At 46.7% G+C, this 24,296-nt stretch overlaps 1 protein-coding gene across 6 annotated transcripts in view; it reads left to right on the forward strand.

Annotated features, from left to right (window-relative positions):
- ATF6 (activating transcription factor 6) overlaps nucleotides 1-24,296 on the forward strand; it is a 1,225,231-nt gene that overhangs the window by 795,864 nt on the left and 405,071 nt on the right. For 5 of the 6 annotated variants that reach the window (XM_069231066.1, XM_069231064.1, XM_069231068.1 and 2 more), the window contains one exon: nucleotides 17,765-17,890. The exons of the other annotated variant lie outside the window; for it this stretch is intronic. In XM_069231066.1, coding sequence (XP_069087167.1) covers nucleotides 17,765-17,890 — 126 coding nt within the window. The remainder of the gene's footprint in view (nucleotides 1-17,764; nucleotides 17,891-24,296) is intronic. 6 annotated transcript variants of the gene reach the window in all.

A 24,296-nucleotide genomic window follows, 5' to 3' on the forward strand; every position in this document is an offset into this window, starting at 1 on the left:
TGCATTGCACGACCTCCTAAGTTGTTCTCCGGCGACGTGGGACTCCTTTGTGCGACTTCGGGTGAGCACCGTTTCGCGCATCCTCGTAGTGCCTGTTTCTGGCACTTCTGCGGGTGCTGCCTGCTGCTGAGAGGGCTCCTTGTCTTGCTTGACGCCCCCTCTGTCCCCTGACGCAATTGGCGACATCCTGGTCCCTCCTGGGCCACAGCAGCATCCAAAAACCCTTACCGCACGATTTGCAGTTAGCAAGGCTTGTTGGCGGTCTTTCGGCGGGAAAACACTTCTGCACGACTCTCCACGGCGTGAGGGATCCGTCCTCCAAAGGGGAAGTCTCTAGCCCTTGTCGTTCCTGCAGAAACCTAAGCTTCTACTGTCCAGTAGCAGCTTCTTTGCACCCACAGCTGGCATTTCCTGGGCATCTGCCCATCTCCGACTTGCTTGTGACTTTTGGACTTGGTCCCCTTGTTCCACAGGTACCCTCGACTGGAAATCCATTGTTGTTGCATTGCTGGTTTGTGTCTTCCCTGCAGAATTCCCCTATCACGACTTCTATGTCCTTTGGGGAACTTTAGTGCACTTTGCACTCACTTTTCAGGGTCTTGGGGTGGGCTATGTTTCTAACCCTTACTATTTTCTAATAGTCCCAGCGACCCTCTACAAGGTCACATAGGTTTGGGGTCCATTCGTGGTTCGCATTCCACTTTTGGAGTATATGGTTTGTGTTGCCCCTATCCCTATGTGTCTCCATTGCATCCTATTGTAACTATACATTGTTTGCACTGTTTTCTAAGACTATACTGCATATTTTTGGTATTGTGTACATATATCTTGTGTATATTTGCTATCCTCATACTGAGGGTACACTCTGAGATACTTTGGCATATTGTCATAAAAATAAAGTACCTTTATTTTTAGTATAACTGTGTATTGTGTTTTCTTATGATATTGTGCATATGACACTAAGTGGTACTGTAGGAGCTTCACTCGTCTCCTAGTTCAGCCTAAGCTGCTCTGCTAAGCTACCATTATCTATCAGCCTATGCTGCTAGACACCCTATACACTAATAAGGGATAACTGGGCCTGGTGCAAGGTGCAAGTACCCCTTGGTACTCACTACAAGCCAGTCCAGCCTCCTACACAGGGGAGTGGTCACTCCCCTTTCCTTTGTCCAGTTTCGTGCCAGAGCAGGGGACAAGGGGTCCCTGAACCGGTGTAGACTGGCTTATGCAAGTAGGGCACCATCTGTGCCCTTGAAAGCATTTCCAGAGGCTAGGGGAGGCTACCCCGCCCCAGCCTGTAACACCTATTTCCAAAGGGAGAGGGTGTAACACCCTGCTCTTAGAGGAAATGCTTTGTTCCGCTTTCCTGGGACTGAGCTGCTCACACTCCAGGAGGGCAGAACCCTGTCTGTGAGGTGGCAGCAGCTGTAGCTGCAGTGCAAGCCTCAGATAGCTGGTTTGGCAGTACTGGGGGTCCATGCTGGAGCCCCCAGGATGCATGGAATTGGCTCCCCAATACCAGATTTGGAATGGGGGGACTATTCCACGGTCTTAGACATTTTACATGGCCATACTCTGACTTACCATTGTGAAGCTACATATAGGTATTGACCTATATGTAGTGCACATGTGTAATGGTGTCCCCGCACTCACAAAGTCCGGGGAAATGGCCCTGATCTATGTGGGGGCACATTTGCTAGTGCAAGGGTGCCCTCATACTCAGTAACTTTGCACCTAACATTCAGCAAGTGAAGGTTAAAGTGCAGTGAAAATGGCTGTGAAGTAATGTGTGCATTATTTCATGCAGGCTGCAATGGTAGGCCTGTGGAAGGGTTTGTCTGAGCTCCCTATGGGTGGCAAAAGAAATGTCACAGCCCATATGGATCTCCTGGAACCCCAATGCCCTGGGTACCTAGGTACCATATACTAGGGACTTATAAGGAGGGTTCAGTGTGCTATTTGACATTGATAAATGAAGTCACTAGCCTATAGTGACAAATCTAAAAGCAGAGAGAGCATAAGCACTGAGGTTTTGATTAGCAGAACCTCAGCGATAGTCAAGCACTATACAGACACACACATTGGGCCATAAACTATGAGCACTGGGGTGCTGACCAGCAGGATCCCAGGGAGACATGCAAAAACATACTGACATACAGGTAAAAATAGGGGTAACATGCCAAAGATGATGGTACTTTCCTACACACATTTGGTGCCTATAAACCAGTTTGCACCGGTGCAGGGAGCCCCTGTCCCCACTCTGGGTCAAAATAACACAAAGGGCAGGGGATTGACCACCCCCCGTCCAGCTCTTCCCCTAGGGAGGTGCACAGAGCTCTTCCAGGTAGCCACTTGATTCTGCCATCTTGGAAATAAGATGAGCAGACTCCCCTAGGAGCATCTGACTGGTTAGTCCAGCTGGGTGATGTCCCTGATCGCCTCTGATAGTTGGGTCTTTGCAGTTAGTGCCCAACCACCTTCCTGGGTTAATTAAGGGCTTCTCTAGGAGTGGGACCTCAGATTCGTCTGCAAGACTTCAGGAACCATCTGCAAGTGTCCTCTGCAAAATACCGCTGCTGTTCTTCGCTGGAAGCAGAAGCAAGACCATAACCAGTAGGAGGGTTCCTCCTGCAACCTTGTTTGCAAGTTCTGCAGAAACCTCTGCAACCCCGTGGCCATGCATCCTCCAGAGTTACTGGGACTCTGCCTGCAATTAATAAAGCAAGAAGGAACCTCCTGTGCCTGCACTTAGGAAAGCAAGAAAGGAATCTCTCTTGGAGTGAGGGAATCACTCCTCTACATCCACAGGTACCTCAACAATGACAACGACCAGCTTGTGGATCCTGGTGTCCCATGTACTCTCCAAGGATCTGCAACATAAGTGGTGGTTCTGTGGCTCTCCAAAGGTCTGATCTATCTTCTTTGCAACTGAGAAGTTTGTCACCCCTTGCCGGAGCTGTTTGGCCGGAACCCCGGTGCACCTCGTCTGCTATTGTTGCCAAGGCTTGTTGGCTCTTCAGTCCGAATACCTCCTAGCTCCAAGAAGCCCCGGCCTCCAGCACTCTCCAGTTCCAAGAACAACATCCTCTCTGAAATTCCTGTGATGTGGGCACCCCTCTTTGCTGTGCTGCTGAGACCTCCCTTTGACACAGTATTCGTGCTGCCAGAGGGCCCTACGAGGGGGCTTCAACAATTCCGGCTTGCTGAGGGCCGGCCCCAGCCTACCTGCCAAGGTTGGTTCATCTGCACCTTGCTGGTCCCCACAAATCCTGCAAACTACCTCCAACGCTTCTCTGCATTTGCAAAGGCTTGTTGATGGCCCACTGACCCCTCTGCAATTCAAGGATCGGCATGGGAGAGCACATGGACAACTCCTGGGATCCACCTGCATTGCTTGGATTCCACAGTTGAACTAATTTGTCCACTGTCCTACAGAAAAATATCACAGAGAAGGGTGGGCATTGCCCTCCCGTACTGCCTAGGCACCTCTGCGTGGTCTGGGCTCTGCTCCCTATCTCCTTAGGTCCTCTTCTTCCGGAATCCATGCCTGGGTTCCACCAATCTGGTCCACAGGTTGCGACAGCAGTTGGACAACAGAGGTCCCCATTGACTTCAGCAGAAGGTTCCTACACGACGTTACCCTTATGCACCTGGGGTCCCTGGTGTAGCTTCTCCACTGTTTTGGGTATCCACGGGTGGGGGCTCTTGTCCTAAAGAGTTTTCTTGGGGTCTCATGGGAAGGGTCCTAAAACGCAAAAACTCCAAGCACGACTTTCCCATGTTAGCCTATGGACACTGAGCTGAGATTTCTACTCTGCACATGGGCACCTGGGGAATCATACCTACTTATATTTGGGGTTTTAGTACTTCCCCAGTCCTAAGGGTCCTTGGGTGGTGGTGTAGGTTGTGAGTACTTTTATGGCTCAATTCTGTTTATTGATATTTTAGTTTAAAGAGAGAAAAAAGGAACACAGCCATCTGCCTACAACCTTACAAGCCGGCAGCAATAATAGTGCTCATAACACGTGCAGCGTATTTGAAGCCTTCCTCAGGAGTTCGGCATTGTAACCAATGAAACATGAGCATTACATATTGTAGGAAGGTAGCCTCTTTCTAGCCTTGTTACCCCCACTTTTGGCCTGTTTGTAAGTATATGTCAGGGTGTTTTTACCGTCTCACTGGGATCCTGCTAGCCAGGGCCCAGTGCTCATAGTGAAAACCCTATGTTTTCATTATGTTTATGTGTCACTGGGACCCTGCTAGACAGGACCCCAGTGCTCATAAGTTTGTGGCCTATATGTATGTGTTCCCTGTGTGGTGCCTAACTGTATCACTGAGGCTCTGCTAACCAGAACCTCAGTGTTTATGCTCTTCTGCTTTCTAAATTTGTCACTGCAGGCTAGTGACTAAATTTACCAATTCACATTAGCATACTGGAACACCCTTATAATTCCTTAGTATATGGTACGGAGGTACCCAGGGTATTGGGGTTCCAGGAGATCCCTATGGGCTGCAGCATTTCTTTTGCCACCCATAGGGAGCTCTCACAATTCTTACATATGCCTGCGACTGCAGCTTGAGTGAAATAACATCCACGTTATTTCACAGCCATTTTTCACTGCACATAAGTAACTTATAAGTCACCTATATGTCTAACCTTCACCTGGTGAAGGTTGAGTGCTAAGTTACTTAGGGGGTCATTCTGACCCTGGCGGCGGGTGACCGCCAGGGTCACCGACCACGGGAGCACCGCCAACAGGCTGGCGGTGCTCCCGAGAGCATTCTGACCGCGGCGGTTCAGCCGCGGTCAGAAAGGGTAAACCGGCGGTCTCCCGCCGGTTTACCAGTGCCCTACAGAATCCTCCATGGCTGCGGAGCGCGCTCCGCAGCCATGGGGATTCTGACACCCCCTACCGCCATCCTGTTCCTGGCGGGTCTCCCGCCAGGAACAGGATGGCGGTAGGGGGTGCCGCGGGGCCCCCGTAAGAGGGCCCCGCAAAGTATTTCAGTGTCTGCAAACCAGACACTGAAATACGCGACGGGTGCAACTGCACCTGTCGCACCCCTGCAACTACGCCGGCTCAATTCTGAGCCGGCGTCCTCGTTGGAGGGGCATTTCCTCTGGGCCGGCGGGCGCTCTTTTGGAGAGCGCCCGCCGGCCCAGAGGAAATGTCTGAATGGCCGCCGCGGTCTTCTGACCGCGGTGCGGTCATTTGGCGGGGGTACCTTGGCGGACGGCCTCTGCCGTCCGCCAAGGTCATAATCAGGGCCTTAGTGTGTGGGCACCCTGGCACTAGCCAAGGTGCCCCCACATTGTTCAGGGCAAATTCCCCGGACTTTGTGAGTGCGGGGACACCATTACACGCGTGCACTATACATATGTCACTACATATGTATAGCGTCACAATGGTAACTCCGAACATGGCCATGTAACATGTCTAAGATCATGGAATTGTCACCCCAATGCCATTCTGGCATTGGGGAGACAATTCCATGATCCCCCGAGTCTCTAGCACAGACCTGGGTACTGCCAAACAACCTTTCCCGGGGTTTCACTGCAGCTGCTGCTGCTGCCAACCCCTCAGACAGGTTTCTGCCCTCCTGGGGTCCAGCCAGGCTTGGCCCAGGAAGGCAGAACAAAGGACTTCCTCAGAGAGAGGGTGTTACACCCTCTCCCTTTGGAAAAAGGTGTTAGGGCTGGGGAGGAGTAGCCTCCCCCAGCCTCTGGAAATGCTTTCATGGGCACAGATGGTGCCCATTTCTGCATAAGCCAGTCTACACCGGTTCAGGGACCCCTTAGCCCCTGCTCTGGCGCGAAACTGGACAAAGGAAAGGGGAGTGACCACTCCCCTGACCTGCACCTCCCCTGGGAGGTGCCCAGAGCTCCTCCAGTGTGCTCCAGACCTCTGCCATCTTGGAAACAGAGGTGCTGCTGGCACACTGGACTGCTCTGAGTGGCCAGTGCCAGCAGGTAACGTCAGAGACTCCGTCTGATAGGCTCCTCCAGGTGTTGCTAGCCCATCCTCTCTCCTAAGTAGCCAAACCTCCTTTTCTGGCTATTTAGGGTCTCTGCTTTGGGGAATTCCTTAGATAACGAATGCAAGAGCTCATCAGAGTTCCTCTGCATCTCTCTCTTCACCTTCTGCCAAGGAATCGACCGCTGACTGCTCTGGAAGCCTGCAAAACTGCAACAAAGTAGCAAAGATGACTACTGCGACCTTGTAACGCTGATCCGGCCGCCTTCTCGACTGTTTTCCTGGTGGTGCATGCTGTGGGGGTAGTCTGTCTCCTCTCTGCACTAGAAGCTCCGAAGAAATCTCCTGTGGGTCGACGGAATCTTCCCCCTGCAACCGCAGGCACCAAAAGACTGCATCACCGGTCCTCTGGGTCTCCTCTCAGCACGACGAGCGAGGTCCCTTGAACTCAGCAACTCTGTCCAAGTGACTCCCACAGTCCAGTGACTCTTCAGTCCAAGTTCGGTGGAGGTAAGTCCTTGCCTCCCCACGCTAGACTGCATTGCTGGGAACCGCGTGTTTTGCAGCTGCTCCGGCTCCTGTGCACTCTTCCAGGATTTCCTTTGTGCACAGCCAAGCCTGGGTCCCCGGCACTCTAACCTGCAGTGCACGACCTCCTGAGTTGTCCTCCGGCGTCGTGGGACCTTCCTTTGTGACTTCGGGTGAGCTCCGGTTCACTCCACTTCGTAGTGCCTGTTCCGGCACTTCTGCGGGTGCTGCTTGCTTCTGAGTGGGCTCCTTGTCTTGCTGGACACCCCCTCTGTCTCCTCACGCAATTGCCGACATCCTGGTCCCTCCTGGGCCATAGCAGCATCCAAAAACCCTAATCGCGACCCTTGCAGCTAGCAAGGCTTGTTTGCGGTCTTTCTGCACGGAAACACCTCTGCACGACTCTTCACGATGTGGGACATCCATCCTCCAAAGGGGAATTTTCTAGCCCTTGTCGGTCTTGCGGAATCCACAGCTTCTACCATCCGGTGGCAGCTTCTTTGCACCCACAGCTGGCATTTCCTGGGCATCTGCCCACTCCCGACTTGATCGTGACTCTTGGACTTGGTCCCCTTGTTCCACAGGTACTCTCGTCCGGAAATCCATTGTTGTTGCATTGCTGGTGTTGGTCTTCCTTGCAGAATTCCCCTATCACTACTTCTGTGCTCTTTGGGGAACTTAGGTGCACTTTGCACCCACTTTTCAGGGTCTTGGGGTGGGCTATTTTTCTAACCCTCACTGTTTTCTTACAGTCCCAGCGCCCCTCTACAAGGTCACATAGGTTTGGGGTCCATTCGTGGTTCGCGTGGTTCGCATTCCACTTCTAGAGTATATGGTTTGTGTTGCCCCTATCCCTATCTGCCCCCATTGCATTCTATTGTGACTATACATTGTTTGCACTGTTTTCTATTGCTATTACTGCATATTTTGGTATTGTGTATATATATCTTGTGTATATTTGCTATCCTCATACGGAGGGTACTCACTGAGATACTATATCTGTGTATTGTGTTTTCTTATGATATTGTCATATGACACTAGTGGTACTGTAGGAGCTTCACTCGTCTCCTAGTTCAGCCTAAGCTGCTCTGCTAAGCTACCTTTTCTATCAGCCTAAGCTGCTGGACACCCCTCTACACTAATAAGGGATAACTGGACCTGGTACAGAGTGTAAGTACCTCTTGGTACCCACTACAAGCCAGGCCAGCCTCCTACATTGGTTGTGCAGCGGTGGGATAAGTACTTGCAACTACTTACCACTTTGTCATTTTGTACTTTTCATAAGAGAAAAATATACAAAACAAGTTCAGTGTATGTACACCTAACCAAAAAGTTTTGCTTTTCTTCTCTTACTCTTTTGTTAAGTGCTGAAAAGTACCTCTAAAACTTTCAAACAGTTCTTTAAAAGTAAAAAAAAAAAAAATTCTGTTCTTTGAAAAGTTCTGAAACTTTGTCTTTCTTTTTCTGTCCCTTAATCCTTTTCTATAATGTCTGGTACAGGCCAAACTGTTGATCTGACCAAACTTGCTTATGATCACCTTAGCTGAAAAGGAGCAAGGAGTCTCTGCATTGAAAGAGGTTTAGGGGTAGGGAAGAATCCCTCTAGAGAACTGTTGGTTAATATGCTCATTGAACAAGATAAGACCAATGTTGGCACTTCTGGTGAGAGATTAGCTGATGGTTCCCACTCTGATACTGGGGTGCCCCCAGTAAAGGATTTAGAAGGGAACCTTCCCAACCTGCCCATTAGCAGACCACCTAGCAGGGCTGGTACTGAGGTGAGTTCTCATCATAATATAGAGATAGCTCCTTTAGGCCAGGTTGTTAGAGTGCCATCTGTTAGGGACAGGTCTCCCTCTGTTCATTCTCACCTTTCTTCTGTGTCAAGGCATGCCCAACCCACCCACCCTGATGACAGAGTGTTAGAAAGGGAGCTCAATAGATTCAGAGTGGAAGAATCCAGGCTGAAGCTCAAGAAGCAACAGCTGGATTTAGATAGGCAAGCATTTGCTTTAGAGAAAGAAAGACAGAGGTTGGGGTTTGGACCCCATGGTGGCAGCAGCAGTATTACAGATTGTAATCCTGTAAAAGAGCATGATTCTAGGAATCTGCATAAGATAGTTCCCCCTTACAAGGAGGGGGATGACATTAACAAGTGGTTTGCTGCACTTGAGAGGGCCTGTAATGTACAGGGGGTCCCTCAAAGGCAGTGGGCTGCTATCCTATGGCTATCTTTCAGTGGAAAGAGTAGGGATAGGCTCCTTACTGTTAAGGAAAGTGATGCCAATGATTTTGCAGTTCTTAAGAATGTACTCCTTGATGGTTATGGCTTAACCACTGAACAGTACAGGATGAAGTTCAGAGAGACCAAAAAGGAGACTTCACAAGACTGGGTAGACTTTGTTTGACCATTCAGTGAAGGCCTTGGAGCGGTGGTTACATGGCAGTAAAGTTTCTGACTATGAAAGCCTGTATAACTTAATCCTGAGAGAGCATATTCTCAATAATTGTGTGTCTGATTTGTTACACCAGTACCTGGTAGACTTTGATCTGACCTCTCCCCAAGAATTGGGAAAGAAGGCAGACAAATGGGTCAGAACAAGGGTGAACAGAAGTTCATACAGGGGGTGACAAGGATGGCAAGAAGAAGGATGGTAAGTCTTCTGACAAGGGTGGGGACAAATCTAAAAATGAGTCTTCATCAGGCCCACAAAAACACTCTGGTGGGGGTGGTGGGCCCAAATCCTCTTCAAATCAAAATAAAGAAAAGAAACCATGGTGCTATTTATGTAAAATAAAAGGCCATTGAACAACTGATCCCAGTTGCCCAAAGAAAAGCACCAGGCCTCCTACCAGTACAACCCCTGCTGCTTCACCTAGTGCCCCTAGTAATAGCAGTGGTGGTGGGAGCAAACCTACTAATAGCCAATCCAAGGGAGTAGCTGGGCTCACTTTTGGTAATTTAGTTGGGGTTGGTCTGGTTAGGGAGACCATAGAGGCTGTGTTAGTCTCTGAGGGGGCCATTGATTTGGCCACCTAGGTTGCTTGTCCCCTAATATGGATAAGTACAAGCAACTACCCCTAATAAATGGTGTTGAGGTTCAGGCCTACAGAGACACAGGTGCCAGTATTACAATGGTAATAGAGAAACTGGTCCACCCTGAACAACACCTACTTGGTCACCAGTACCAAGTGACTGATGCTCATAATAACACTCTTAGCCACCCCATGGCTGTTGTGAATCTCAACTGGGGGGGGGAGTTGTGGTTGCCTCAGATTTACCTGTAGACTGTCTGCTAGGGAACGATTTAGAGACATCAGCTTGGGCAGAAGTGGAGTTGGAGGCTCATGCAGCAATGCTGGGCATTCCAGGGCATATATTTGTTTTAACCAGGGCTCAGGCCAAAAAGCAAAAAGGACAGGGTGACTTGGATCCTGGAAGAATGGACCAAGTGCTACCTAAAGCTAGGGTTAGTAAAGGTAAAACACTACCTACTATCCCTCCCTCTATAGTGGATTCTACTTCTGAGGAAGAAGAATTTCCACCCTTTGCAGAACCTAACCCAGAGGAGCTGGAAGCAGACACTGCTGAGCTTTTGGGTGGAGGGGGGACTGCCAGGGAGGAGCTGAGTGTGGCACAACAGACCTGGCCCACACTAGAGGGTATAATACAGCAAGCTGTCAAACAAGCAAATGGGGATGTCAGTGACTCTCACATAGTTTACTGGGAGGACAACCTCTTGTATACTGAAGCAAGGGATCCAAAACCTGGAGCAGCCAGGAGATTGGTGATTCCTCAGCAATACAGAGAGTTCCTCCTAACTCTAGCCCACGACATTCCCTTAGCTGGAAATTTAGGGCAAATGAAAACTTGGGACAGGCTTGTTCCTTTGTTTCATTGGCCTAGAATATCAGAGGACACAAAGGAGTTTTGTAAGTCCTGTGAAACCTGACAAGCCAGTGGCAAGACAGGTGGCACCCCAAAGGCACCCCTTATTCCACTACCTGTGGTTGGGGTTCCCTTTGAAAGGGTAGGGGTTGACATAGTTGGCCCCCTTGACCCTCCTACTGCTTCAGGCAATAGGTTTATCTTGGTAGTAGTGGACCATGCCACCAGATATCCTGAAGCAATTCCTCTAAGGACCACTACAGCTCCTGCAGTGGCAAAGGCCCTCCTGGGAATCTTTTCCAGGGTGGGCTTCCCAAAAGAGGTGGTATCAGACAGGGGAAGCAATTTCCTGTCTGCTTACTTAAAGGCCATGTGGAAGGAGTGTGGTGTGACGTAGAAGTTCACCACACCCTATCATCCACAAACAAATGGACTGGTTGAGAGGTTTAATAAAACTCTCAAAGGAATGATAATGGGACTCCCTGAAAAACTCCGCAGGAGATGGGATGTCCTGTTACCTTGCCTCCTTTTTGCTTACAGGGAGGTACCCCAAAAAGGAGTGGGCTTCAGCCCCTTTGAACTCCTATTTGGACACCCTGTGAGAGGTCCTCTAACACTTGTGAAGGAGGGTTGGGAACAACCTTTAAAAGCTCCAAAGCAAGACATAGCGGACTATGTACTTGGCCTAAGATCTAGGATGGCTGAGTACATGATAAAGGCCAGTAAAAACCTTCAGGCCAGCCAAGAGCTCCAAAAGCAATGGCATGACCAGAAGGCTGTTCTGATTCAGTAGCAACCAGGGCAGAAAGTGTGGGTCTTGGAGCCTGTGGCCCCAAGAGCACTCCAAGACAAATGGAGTGGACTCCACATTATTGTTGAGAAAAAGGGTGAAGTCACCTACTTAGTTGACTTAGGCACTGCCAGGAGTCCCCTTAGGGTGCTCCATGTCAATCGCCTGAAACCCTACTATGACAGGGCGGATCTCACCCTGCTCATGGCAACAGATGAAGGACAGGAAGAAGAGTGACCCTCTCCCTGATCTCTTCTCTTCCACAGAACAAGATGCTCTAGTGGAAGGTGTAGTTTTGGCAGATTGTCTTACTGCTGAGCAGAAAGACCACTGCATAAATCTCCTGGGTCAGTTTTCTGAACTCTTTTCTAATGTGCCAGGCACCACTTCTTGGTGTGAGCACACTATAGATACTGGAGACAGCTTGCCTGTCAAAAATAAGATCTATAGGCAGCCTGACCATGTCAGAGACTGCATAAAACAAGAGGTTCAGAAAATGCTTGAACTAGGAGTGGTTGAACACTCTGAAAGTCCATGGGCCTCTCCTGTGGTACTTGTACCAAAACCTCATTCCAAAGATGGTAAAAGGGAAATGAGATTTTGTGTTGACTACAGAGGTCTCAACCAGGTAACAATAACTGATGCTCACCCTATACCCAGGGCAGATGAGCTAATTGATACACTGGCATCTGCCAAGTATCTAAGCACCTTTGATTTGACTGCAGGGTATTGGCAGATCAAGTTATCAGAGGATGCAAAAGCAAAAACTGCATTTTCAACCATTGGAGGGCACTACCAATTCACAGTAATGCCCTTTGGTTTGAAAAATGCACCTGCCACTTTTCAGAGGTTGGTGAATACAGTCCTGCAAGGGTTGGAGGCTTTTAGTGCAGCATATCTAGATGATATAGCTGTCTTTAGCTCCACCTGGGATGATCACCTGGTCCACCTGTGGAAAGTTTTAGAGGCCCTGCAAAAGGCAGGCCTCACTATCAAGGCTTCAAAGTGCCAGATGGGGCAGGGGAAAGTGGTTTATCTGGGACACCTGGTAGGTGGAGAACAGATTGCACCACTTCAGGGGAAAATCCAAACTATCATAGATTGGGTTCCCCCTACAACTCAGACTCAGGTGAGAGCCTTTTTAGGCCTCACTGGGTACTACAGGAGGTTCATAAAGAACTATGGCTCCATTGCAGCCCCTCTTAATGACCTCACATCTAAGAAAATGCCTAAAAGGGTATTATGGACAGCAAACAGTCAGAAAGCTTTTGAGGAGCTGAAGCAGGCCATGTGCTCTGCACCTGTCCTGAAAAGCCCCTGTTACTCCAAAAAACTCATTGTCCAAACTGATGCATCTGAATTAGGGGTAGGGGCAGTCTTATCACATCTTAATTCTGAGGGCCAGGATCAACCTGTTGCTTTTATCAGCAGGAGGTTGACCCCTAGAGAAAATCGTTGGTCTGCCATAGAGAGGGAGGCCTTTGCTGTGGTCTGGGCACTGAAGAAGTTGAGGCCATACCTGTTTGGCACTCACTTCATTGTTCAGACAGACCACAAACCTCTACTTTGGCTTAAACAAATGAAAGGTGAAAACCCTAAATTGTTGAGGTGGTCCATATCCCTACAGGGAATGGACTATACAGTGGAACATAGACCTGGGAGTACCCACTCCAATGCAGATGGACTCTCCAGATATTTCCACTTAGACAATGAAGACTCATCAGGTCATGGCTAGTCTAATTGTCCTTCCTTTGGGGGGGATGGGGGGGGGGTTGTGTAGGAAAGTACCATCTTGCCTGGCATTTTACCCCCATATTTCACTGTATATATGTTGTTTTAGTTGTATATGTCACTGGGAACCCTGCCAGCCAGGGCCCCAGTGCTCATAAGTGTGCCCTGTATGTGTTACCTGTGTGATGACTAACTGTCTCACTGAGGCTCTGCTATCCAGAACCTCAGTGGTTATGCTCTCTCTTTTCTTTCCAAATTGTCACTAACAGGCTAGTGACCAATTTTACCAATTTACATTGGCATACTGGAACACCCTTATAATTCCCTAGTATATGGTACTGAGGTACCCAGGGTATTGGGGTTCCAGGAGATCCCTATGGGCTGCAGCATTTCTTGTGCCACCCATAGGGAGCTCTGACAATTCTTACACAGGCCTATTTTTCTAACCCTCACTGTTTTCTTACAGTCCCAGCAACCCTCTACAAGGTCACATAGGTTTGGGGTCCATTTGTGGTTCGCATTCCACTTTTGGAGTATATGGTTTGTGTTGCCCCTATACCTATGTGCTCCTATTGCAATCTATTGTAACTTTACACTGCTTGCATTACTTCCTTTTGCTATTACTGCATATTTTTGGTATTGTGTACATATATCTTGTGTATATTTGGCATCCTCATACTGAGGATACTCATTGAGATACTTTTGGCATATTGTCATAAAAATAAAGTACCTTTATTTTTAGTATATCTGTATATTGTGTTTTCTTATGATATTGTGCATATGACACCAGTGGTATAGTAGGAGCTTTGCATGTCTCCTAGTTCAGCCTAAGCTGCTCTGCTATAGCTACCTTCTATCAGCCTAAGCTGCTAGAAACACCTCTTCTACACTAATAAGGGATAACTGGACCTGGCACAAGGTGTAAGTACCTCTGGTACCCACTACAAGCCAGGCCAGCCTCCTACACAGTGTGTGTAGGGACCAGTAGCAAGTCACTACTCACACACCGCTAGCGAAGCACCAGCTCACAAACCGCACCAGATTACTCACATCGCCAGCCAAGCACCAGTCCACTCGCACCGCCACCCAAGCGCCAGTGAACGCACACTGGCATCACATTTAAAAAAAAAAAATGAAAACACACACAAACTGAAAGTAACTACAAAACCTCAAACACAACAGCTCTAACTAAATACATTACACTAATGCCACCTGTGAAACTCAACAAAAAATATAAAACGATACAGACCAGGCAACGCTCACGTGTGCTCCCAAAAAGTATTTTTCCTGTGGTACATTAGAAAAGAAGCAGGCACACGCAGCCCAGGTTTAGAATGAAGGTCAGGGCAGGGCAGTGCATAAGGCTCTCCTTCCGCATGCCTCTTCTCACAGACTCTACATTGCTTACAGGGATTGTTTTTTTTGGGGGGGAGGGACATGGGAAGAAAGTGATCAGCAAAGTGGTGATCTTTCAATCTAGCCACATCCTCCACCACTCCAACTCTAGGGACACTTGCCTTTTCCACTACACTGCTTACCACAGATTCCTAAAAGTGAATAAATGTTATCGTTGAATCTGTAGAACAATCCTTGAACACAACAAAAGCATTACAGGTTGCTAAATGGAAATATGGATAGCCAACTTCTCATACCAAATGCAAGCCTTACGAACAGCAGTGTAAGGTTTCAACTGCTGATCTATTCTGTCTACACCACCCATGTGCTTATTGTAGTTTAAAACGCACACAGTTTGCGCACTTAAGCAACCTGACCCCAAACCGTCACAGGTGAAGTACTTTCATTATGGATGGTAGTCGGCACGTAGACATCCCTCCTGTCTGCAGATTTTACAGCTTGCAGTTCATCATTATGCAAGGCTTTGCACTGTCCCCTCTCAAGTGTTTTACACACAAGCTCCTTTGTATAACCTTTACGGTTAGAGCGGACTGTGCCATAAGTAACAGTGTCCACTTTGAACAATTGCACACCAGTGTAGAAGTTATCTAGGTACAAATGGTGACCTTTGTTCAAAAGTCCTCTACCACGTTCCTACACTAAATCCAAAAGTGGACGGACAAACATTGGGGTCAGTAGTGAAAACCCTATCAGTGTAGACCTGACTATTATAGATGTATCCTGTAGTACTCTCAGACAGCAAATATATTTTAATTCCATAACTTGCCCTCTTGCTAGTAATGTACTGCCTAAAAACCAAACATCCCTTAAACAGGACCTAAGACTCACAACAGCTATTTCTTTCCCTGGAACATAGATCTCTGAAAACCAACCTGCAAAGTGATCAAGGACAGGGAGAATCTTAAAAAGACTGTCACAATCAGGATGATCTTGTGGCAATGCTAAAGCATTATCAACAAAACGCAGCATCCAAAGCAGAAGCATATATCAATCATGACTCGTGATTGACGAATATATGGCTGTTGCCATCTAGGGCTAGTAGACCAGTATAAAGACAGTGACGGCTTCCTTATAAAGCACATCAAAAAAGTTAAATCCAAGAACTTCTATAACTCTTACAGATTTGTGGGAGTCACCAAGGTAGCTCTATATTGGGGCTTACGTCTTGCACTGTTGTCCTTCAAATACTGTTCTGCAGACAAATTAGTCTGCTCAATGATCTCCTCCAAACACATCATCCATAAACAACTCAAAGAAATTTATAGACAAAAGGTTTTCAGTGTTCACTCAACAACCTGCATCACCAGTAAAGGCAAACAACGCCGCCTGCACCATGTTTGCGGCAATCCAGAGTAGAGCTCTTCCAATGGGAAGTCTTGCAGCCCCAGTCTGCTCAAGATGCTTCTTTCTGCACTATTGGCACATCCGGGTCCTCCTCAAAAACAGGCCCTTCATCCACACTGAGAGTGGCTTCATCATCAGAAGATTCGTCTCTGACAGAATTTTCACTGCCAGAATCTTGCACTTCCTCCTCCGCCTCAGATGCAGAGTCAGTCTCACAATCATGGTCATAAAGATTCAAAAAGCATACCAACAACCTGCTGAGCGGTAATCCTGCTGCTAGCCATGATCCTTAATTATAAAAGTAGCTTGAAAAATAAGTCAACAACAACCAGCACTCTGTAAAATAAGGAATACACAGAGTGTGACATTATCACAAACTCTTCAATGCTCAAAAACAATACCACTCAGTTGCCAGAGACAGCTAGACTCACCAGCACCTATTCTGCATAGACCTAGCAAGCACCAATGATATCCCACTATAAAGGAAAAACACAATAAAATGACACATAAGTCAACACAGTAACCATATTGCACAAATCTATGGAGAATTTCACACACAATAAAACAACAGCTAAATATGCTGCTACTCTTAAACCATTTGCAAAAAAAATCATTCATGCATGGCAATACTACTAATTTGGAGTAAAAGTACAAAATAGTTTTTCTTACCAACCACATGCAATTGCGCAAACTACAGGTCTACTACTGCCAAACCCGCAGGCAGGAGTCACAGCAAAGGAATCAAAAGGAGAAATTAAACATTATGATCACAAGTGCAAATAATGCACCAGTCCACAAACACCCCACCACCAAACCTTCAGAAACCTTCCCTTGTGACTTTGGGGCAGATGGGCCTTTAAAAAAAAAAAAAACAAAAAAAAAAGGGCTGATCTGCCTCCCCGGAAACGGACAAAATACTTGTTCCCCAACATTGCCAAAAAAATCCCTGGCGGCCTAGTGGTTTCTGCCCCCCTTGGTGGACTGATGGGACTTTAAAAAAAACAAAAAGGGCGATCTGCCCCTATGGGAGGCAGAAACAGACAAAATAATTGCCCCCTAGAGTGGAGCAACCCTTGGCCAAGGGGCTGCTTCACAACATTGCCAACAGAAAGATCCCTGTTGGTCAGGTGGTTTCTGCTCCCCTTTGGGCAGATGGGCTTAAAAAAGGCTCTAGTGGTTTCTGCCCTCCTTGAAGGCAGATGGGCCTAAAAAAGGCAGTTTCTGCCCCCAAGGGGGGCAGAAATTACCAAAATACTTGCTCTCCCAAAGGGGAGCGACCCTTGTCTAAGGGGCCGTTCCGAAACATTGCCAGATTAAAAAAAGACCAAAATTCCTGGTGTCTAGTGGGCATTCCTGCTGCACGATAGCGGCCCCATGCGCAATTGTGCAGCAGGAATGCTTCAAAGAGACATTGAAGGAACGAAAAAGCTTTTCCTTTCCCCCAATGCCTCTTTCTTTTCCCCTGCCCCCCTCCCAGAGGAGAGACTCACCTTTCTCCTTGATGCGCTGAAAGTAAGCAGCTCCCAGCGCATCCCCAGCGCATCCCCAGCAACTTCTCATGATGGAGCTAGAGGGATGTTCCACGGGGAGGAGCGTCCGTGGTTACCCTATTGGTGGGTGCTATGACGGCTGGGGGCCATCTGACGCACAAGCCCACCGTAGAGCCCTATGGCCCATGGCCCACCAACGCACTCAAGGGGTTAAACAAGTGTTGGTTCTGTCAAAGATCAGTCCATGTATGCCAGTTGTTCATTAGAGTACTACGACTTGCATTCACATTTTTCTTTTCATGTTCATTTATGCGGGTGACTGAACATAGTGATTTATGATATAGGAAAAGGTTGTGGTCTGCCTTTATTTGCCTTTCTGAATATAAGTATACAATTCATGGTAGTCGACTTTCTTCCTCATTGTTCAGTTATTAGCTACCTCTCATTATGTTGTTTGAAATGCCCTAACTGCTGATATTTGCAAAAAGTGCACATGTATTTGAAATTTGTTGTTGATTTTTCCATTGTCAAAGCACTGACTAAGGGAGTCTTAAGATGTTTTTCTATTTACATGAAGGTATATCTGTATCCCTTAAACCAGGTATGAATATGAACGCTCTATCTCTAATGGCAAAGCTTTAATGGTATTAAAGGAAGAAGCACTTCTCTATATTTCTCCTCAGCCACCTCCTTGCCAGCCACAGGTGAATCGAACGGAGACCCGCAGGTTAGTACAGAAATTTGTGCTGTTGAATTTCTCCTTGGCATATTTTATAAGGGAACAATAGTCTATTCGCAAATTTTTCAATTGCATATTGAAATGGGAGAGCATGGGTGCTGTATCCTTTTCACACACAAAAAACTCTATCACAAACCTTAATTATGATCGATATATGGGATGAAGAAATGAAAGAATAAAATTGGGTGGTAAAACAAATGAGTCACCACTCTGAGAAATTAAGGCAAATTTGCATATTTTGGAAAATATATGTTATCAAACATTATCTCATATTAAATGCATTTCTGGCTTAGTGGGAGTGTATTGGAATAATTTTTAATCTGTGAACTAAAATGTTTTTGTGTGGTCCTTACTTCAGTTGGAGTGGACCTTACCCCTCAAAAGGAGAGTACCCAGAGATACTTTTTTCTTTGCTTTTTAATAATCTTTACTAAAGACCTTGGGATCCTCTGCTGCAGAACTACACCTTAATTTACGTAGGTATGCTAATGACAACCAAACCTTGCTTAACTTCTGTAAGCATTCTGATAAAGTTCTAACTGATCTGCATTTTGCTTTAGAAGTCATCAGTTGTAAGATAGAGAAAGTGTTTCAGATATAATCCCCATCAAAATGATTTCCTTTTCATTCAAAACAGTTTACTTCAAAGGAAAAGCAGGTTCTTTCTTCAATCTTTTAATTCTGGTCTTGAGACCTGTATTTGTATTTAGAAAAATAGGGATTGTTGTAAATGTGGAGCTCTGTCTTGAACTTGATAACAGTTTCAAAATCTTGTTATTACTTGTTGATCATGTCTGTTTCCTTTTCTGGTCTTTACCTCACAGAGACTGTATCTGAAGTGTACTGATTCAATCCCAGTTTGATTTAGTAGTGTATGTAAAGTATCAAAACCAATATTATTTGTTTCTTCTGACTGCAGTTTTCCCACCTTGTGAATTTTCACAGCTGCCAGATTGGATCTGGAAACTTTTCTAATTGTTCCTGCAGACCAGCAGGTGTTGTCATCTGTGCCTGTTGTGACTTTGGTGCAGTTCTGAACATGATGACACTGAGCTGAATGTAGATTCTACCCCTGCATGCTGGCATGAGTTTTTTTTTTTTTGTGTGATCTTTGACACGGGCCTGGAGCTCCTTTTCTACTTCTTTTTTTTTTTCCTAATTTTTCACAGTATGCAGTACTGTCCTTCACAGGTTGACAAGGTTTAAACGATGCCCCACTAGTAGTATGTAAACATTGGTCATGGATCCACGTAACATTGGTATTTGGTGTGTCATATGTGAAGTATTTCAATAGGATCGGTGCTTTTTGAGGCCTTGAGCATGCCCCCATAATGAAGACAATGATTAGGGCAAGGACAGCTAGTTCCCCCCCTCGTTATACTGATGCTGCCTTATATCTCGATTTTCAAGATGCCAGTGGCTTGAACCCCTCCCCGGAGGCTGAACTGAATTTGCGGTTTTGTCCTTTAACTTAAGAAACTGCCCCTTTTGCGTTATTATTCAACCCTCTGCAAACAAAGTCAATCTTTATTCTTTTTTTATTGCACTTCCGCAGAGAGAATCCAAGTAAATTACTTGCTGTGTTCTTTGCTCGTTGAATGATGTGTCTTATGCCCACCTGGACTTGGCCAGTGAGATTTTGCCTGCTCTGTATGAACAATCCTGTAACTCCTTCACCTAGACAGAACAGGATAGCCATGATGCTTAGAAGTATGTTTTGTGGCCTGCCTGCAATTTGTTTTTCCTGGACTGTGGGAAACAGTGTTTATCAAGAGTCAAGCATGGATGCTTGCCGCTGTTTTTTCTGCAGCAGTCCACCTCCTCGCTTGATGCTGCATCATCCATTCAGCTTTAGCTCCCTTCCAATAACCATTTGTGTTCAGTATGAGTCTTCAGCTACAGGTGTCCTTCAGATTCTCTGGCTTGGTTATACCCTTCCTTTCTTGACTAGTCCTCCACACCTGCTTCCAGTTGTTAACCCAACCTTGGGGATCATGACAGTATTCTCTCCTGTGAACGGCTTTTGTTGATAGCCAAAGTCTTGATGAAGGTGGCACTTGAGGTGAATAAGTGTATGGGATTCTATTTTAGTACTTCATGGTCCCCATGAAGGATGGGGGGGTTAAGACTGACATTGGGCCTCAAGCTGTTGAATGCATTTCTCATGAAGGAAAAATGCTCAGGACCTGTTGGCCTTGGACTCCGAAGAATGGATGGTGTCCTTGGGCTTGCAAGATATAAACATCTAGGTCATGTACTTCCATTTGGTGATCCTACAGCTCCATAAGTGGTATTTCTGCTTTGTGGTAGGAGCAGAACATTTTCAATTCACTGTCTTGTCCTTCAGCCTTATCTCAGCACCTTAGGTGTTGACAAAAGTCATGTCGGTGGTCGAAGGCAACCTTGACAGGGCTTGGATACATGTATTCCCTTACCTTGATGACCTGCTGTAAAGGGTGGGCCTTTGCCTCAGCTTGTTGCTGCCCACCTGTAGGCGACTGTGGACAAAAACATAACTAAATCCCATCTTTGTCCTGTGCAGAAGATTCCCTTGAGGAAGCCATCCTGGACAGAGCAGTTATGAAGACCCTTCTGGCCCTGCAACAAGTCCACAACATTCAGGTTATGAGCCCGATTTTTTAGGCAAAACTGTTTGTTCAGGCTATGATGTCCCTGAAGCTTCTTTGGCTCATATCTTGGTAAATCCTTTTCATGCCCAATGATATGTACAGGCCCTTATGAGAAACCTTTGCCTTTAATGGGCCCAGCCCTGAGGATTCCTTTCAGGGACATATCAGATGAAGTTGCTTATTACATTCAGAGGTAGATAACAGATGCCAAGTTGACATGAGACAGACTAGCTTGTCCCATCCAGAATTTAATAGTTACGGCTGCAACATCTCCTGATTGGGGAGGTCACCTGGACAATCAAACTTAAGCAACTTTGATGCTTGTTGAAGAAGAGCCATGACATCAGTCATGCAGCTGCATGAAATATGTCTAGCCCTCAGGGAATTTCTGCTCTCCATCAATGGCAAGTCGATCGAAGTTGTGACAGACAGCGCAGTCCCAATGTGGTACAGCAAAAAGTGGGGCTGAATGGTGAGGAGATTCTCTGCCATCTGTCTGGAGGTTCTGAGGTCAGTGACCTATCAGCTTCTCTCGACATCAGGGCAGATAATTCCATTAGGCATCATCTTGCTGATCACAAATGGAGTCTACATCCATTCGTGGCAACTGGTATCTTTGATCATTTGGGCATACCATTGATAGACCTATTTGATGTCTCTGAAAATACTCAGTGTCAGGTCATTGGAGCCCTAGAGGTCCCTATTTAAGGATCCCTAGGTGGGCGGGCTATGTTTATGCACTTAAGTCTCTGCCCCGGAACCCACAGATTCTGGAATAAGTGAGGCAAACCAGGCATAGCTTAATTGGAGTACCAACCCCCACAGAGGGTTTGGTACTCCAAACTCCTGAATGTGAACACATGCCCTTCTCCTCAACTCCCGTTTTGGTAGGGTCTGATGTTCCAGCAGCAGGGAAGTGTTCCGACTCTGAGCCACTACAAAATTCCCCTCCATGTGTGGGCATTAAGCAGAACCTGCTCAGGAGCTTCGGTCTACAATTTGAGCAAATGGCACCCATCCACAAAGTCCATCAATTCAGCCCATTAGTTTGGATTTGTTATCTGGTGCGAGTAAAAGCAGATTGATAATTTACAGGCTAAGATGTCTGATGTCTTTTGTTTATATATTTGTCCCTGGAAGGCTTTGATATGAGTTCTATTAAAAGGTACCTCTCTGCTCTTTAGGCCTTCATTTGTTTGCTTTATGAGCCCTCTTTATTCTAATCACCTGTTGTGATGCATTTCTTAAACAGGATTGAACTTGCTTTCTGCTTCCTTTTCATTGTGCGCAATGGAACACCAACTTATATTTAGCTCCTTTCAAGCATATTCACAGTGGTACACTGGGACTTTTAACACAGAAAAGTATGTGTCTCTTATAGTCAGCTGTAAAGTACTTCATTGAGCTACAAGTTGTAGGACGATGGCTTGGTTTGTAGTGGGTACCTTGGGTACTTACACCTTATACCAGGTCCAGTTATCCCTTATTAGTGAAATGTGGTAGTGTTCTAGCAGCTTAGGCTGAACTAGGAGACATGCAAAGCTCCTGAATACCACTATAGTTACACAGTACTTATACACAAGTAAAGACAATACTCAGTGTTACCAAAAATAATGTTAGTTTATTTTAGTGACACAAGGCCAAGAATATCTTACCTGATAAGGTAGCCAAACCTCCTATCAGGGCTATTTAGGGTCTCTCGGGTGGATTTCTCTTGAGATTCTACTTGCAAGTTTCCATCAGGAATTCTCTGCAACCACTGCTTCATCCTCTGACCCTCTGATCAACCGCAGACTGCTGCAGGAACCGCTGTAACTGCAATAAAGTATCCAGAAGGGCTATGTCTACTCTGCAACTTCACCTCCAGCCAGCAACTGCAACAGTTTCCACAATGTGCACGCTCTAAGGACTCCCTGTCTTCACCCTGCACCAGAAGGACAAAATAAATCTCCCATGGAGTGACAGAGTCCTTTCCCTGCTCAGTCAGGCACCTTCTAAGTCGACGACCAGTTCTCTTGGACTCCTCTCCTGGCGGCGAGTGTGCTCCATGGAACACAGAGGGTGGACCACATCGACACAGACTGTCCTGAGGTCCTCCTGTCGCAATTTGGAGGAGGTAAGACCTTGCCTTCCCTGAGAACGACAGTACCCCTGTGCACCACATCTTCTTCACCTCCTGAGGCCTCTGTGCACTATTTGCAAAATTCCTTTGTGCACAGCCTGGCCCAGGTCCCCAGCACTCCATTCGGCGACTCTCATCTCACTGGGTTGTTATCCGGCGGTGTGGGACCTTCCTTTGTAGTGCTGCACCAACCACATTTTGCACCTCCTTTGTCCCCGTGTCCTGGGACTTCTGTGGGTGCTATCTGGTATTCTGAGGTCTCTCTAGAGTGCTGAGAGCCCCCTCTTCCTCCTCACACAGAGTTGAGGCCCCCAGGTCCCTGCTGGGTTCAGATAGCACCAACGTGCCGCAAAACGCGACTTTGCCGGAACTAAGGCTTGTTGGAGAATTCCAGTGCCAAACGTTTCCTGCATCCAACTTATTTTCGTGGGACATCCAGTGCATCACGCAGAAACCCGCTGACATCTTCCTTGGGTGCATTTCTGCAGTCTTCATCCAACCGGAGACTCTTCTTTTGCGCCCTCTTCTGGGTTGGCAGGGGCTCCTGTCCTTCCTGTAACTTGTTCCAACTTCTCTCCTTCCTTTTTCCTAATTTACTTACCGTTACTGTATTCTTACTCTCCCAGCGATTCTGCCCACACTACACTTTTCTAGGGGGGAATTCGTGATTTGCATTCCACTTTCTTAGTATATGGTTTGTGATGGCCCTAGACCTTTTGTCTCCCTTTGCATTCTATAGCTTTTCCTATTGTTTTTACTATCCTATGTCTAATTACTTACCTTATTTTGGTGTCTAGTGTATATATTGTGTATAATACTTACCTCCAGAAGCAGTATTGCCTGTAGGATATTTTTGTTACTGTGTCACCCACATAAATTACCTTTATTTTTGGTAACACTGAGTATTGTCTTTACTTGTGTATAAGTACTGTGTAACTATAAATGGTATTGCAGGAGCTATGCATGTCTCATAGTTCAGGCTAAGCAGCTCTGCTATAGCTGCCTCCAAAACTTTCCAGAGGTGGACCAGGTGATCATCCCAGGTGGAGCTAAAGACAGCAATATCATCCAGAAATGCTGCACTAAAAGCTTCCAAACCTTGATGGACTGTATTCACCAGCCTCTGAAAAGTGTCAGGTGCATTTTTCAGACCAAAGGGCATACCTGTGAATTGACAATGCCCTCCTATGGTAGAAAATGCAGTTTTTGTTTTAGCATCTTCTGACATTTTGATCTGCCAATACCCTGCAGTCAAGTCAAAAGTGCTTAGATGTTTGGCAGATGCCAGTGTATCTATTAGCTCATCTGCCCTGGGTATAGGGTGAGCATCTGCTTTGGTTACTGTATTGAGACCCCTATAGTCCACACAAAACCGCATTTCTCTCTTTCCTTCTTTGCTATGCGGTTTGGGGACAAGCACCACTGGGCTGGCCCAGGGTCTACCAGAAGGCTCAATAACTCCAAGTCTAACAATTTCTGAACTTCAGCTTTTATGCAATCTCTGACATGGTCAGGTTGCCTGTAAATTTGACTCTTGACAGGTAAACACCAAGTAGTTGTACCAGGTATGAGGGAGAAGAGTTCAGAAAACTGACCAAGGAGATTTTTACAATCTTTCTTCTGCTCAGCAGTAAGGCAGTCT

The sequence above is a fragment of the Pleurodeles waltl genome, chromosome 4_2, assembly GCF_031143425.1.
Source record: "Pleurodeles waltl isolate 20211129_DDA chromosome 4_2, aPleWal1.hap1.20221129, whole genome shotgun sequence".
Classification (NCBI taxonomy): domain Eukaryota; kingdom Metazoa; phylum Chordata; class Amphibia; order Caudata; family Salamandridae; genus Pleurodeles; species Pleurodeles waltl.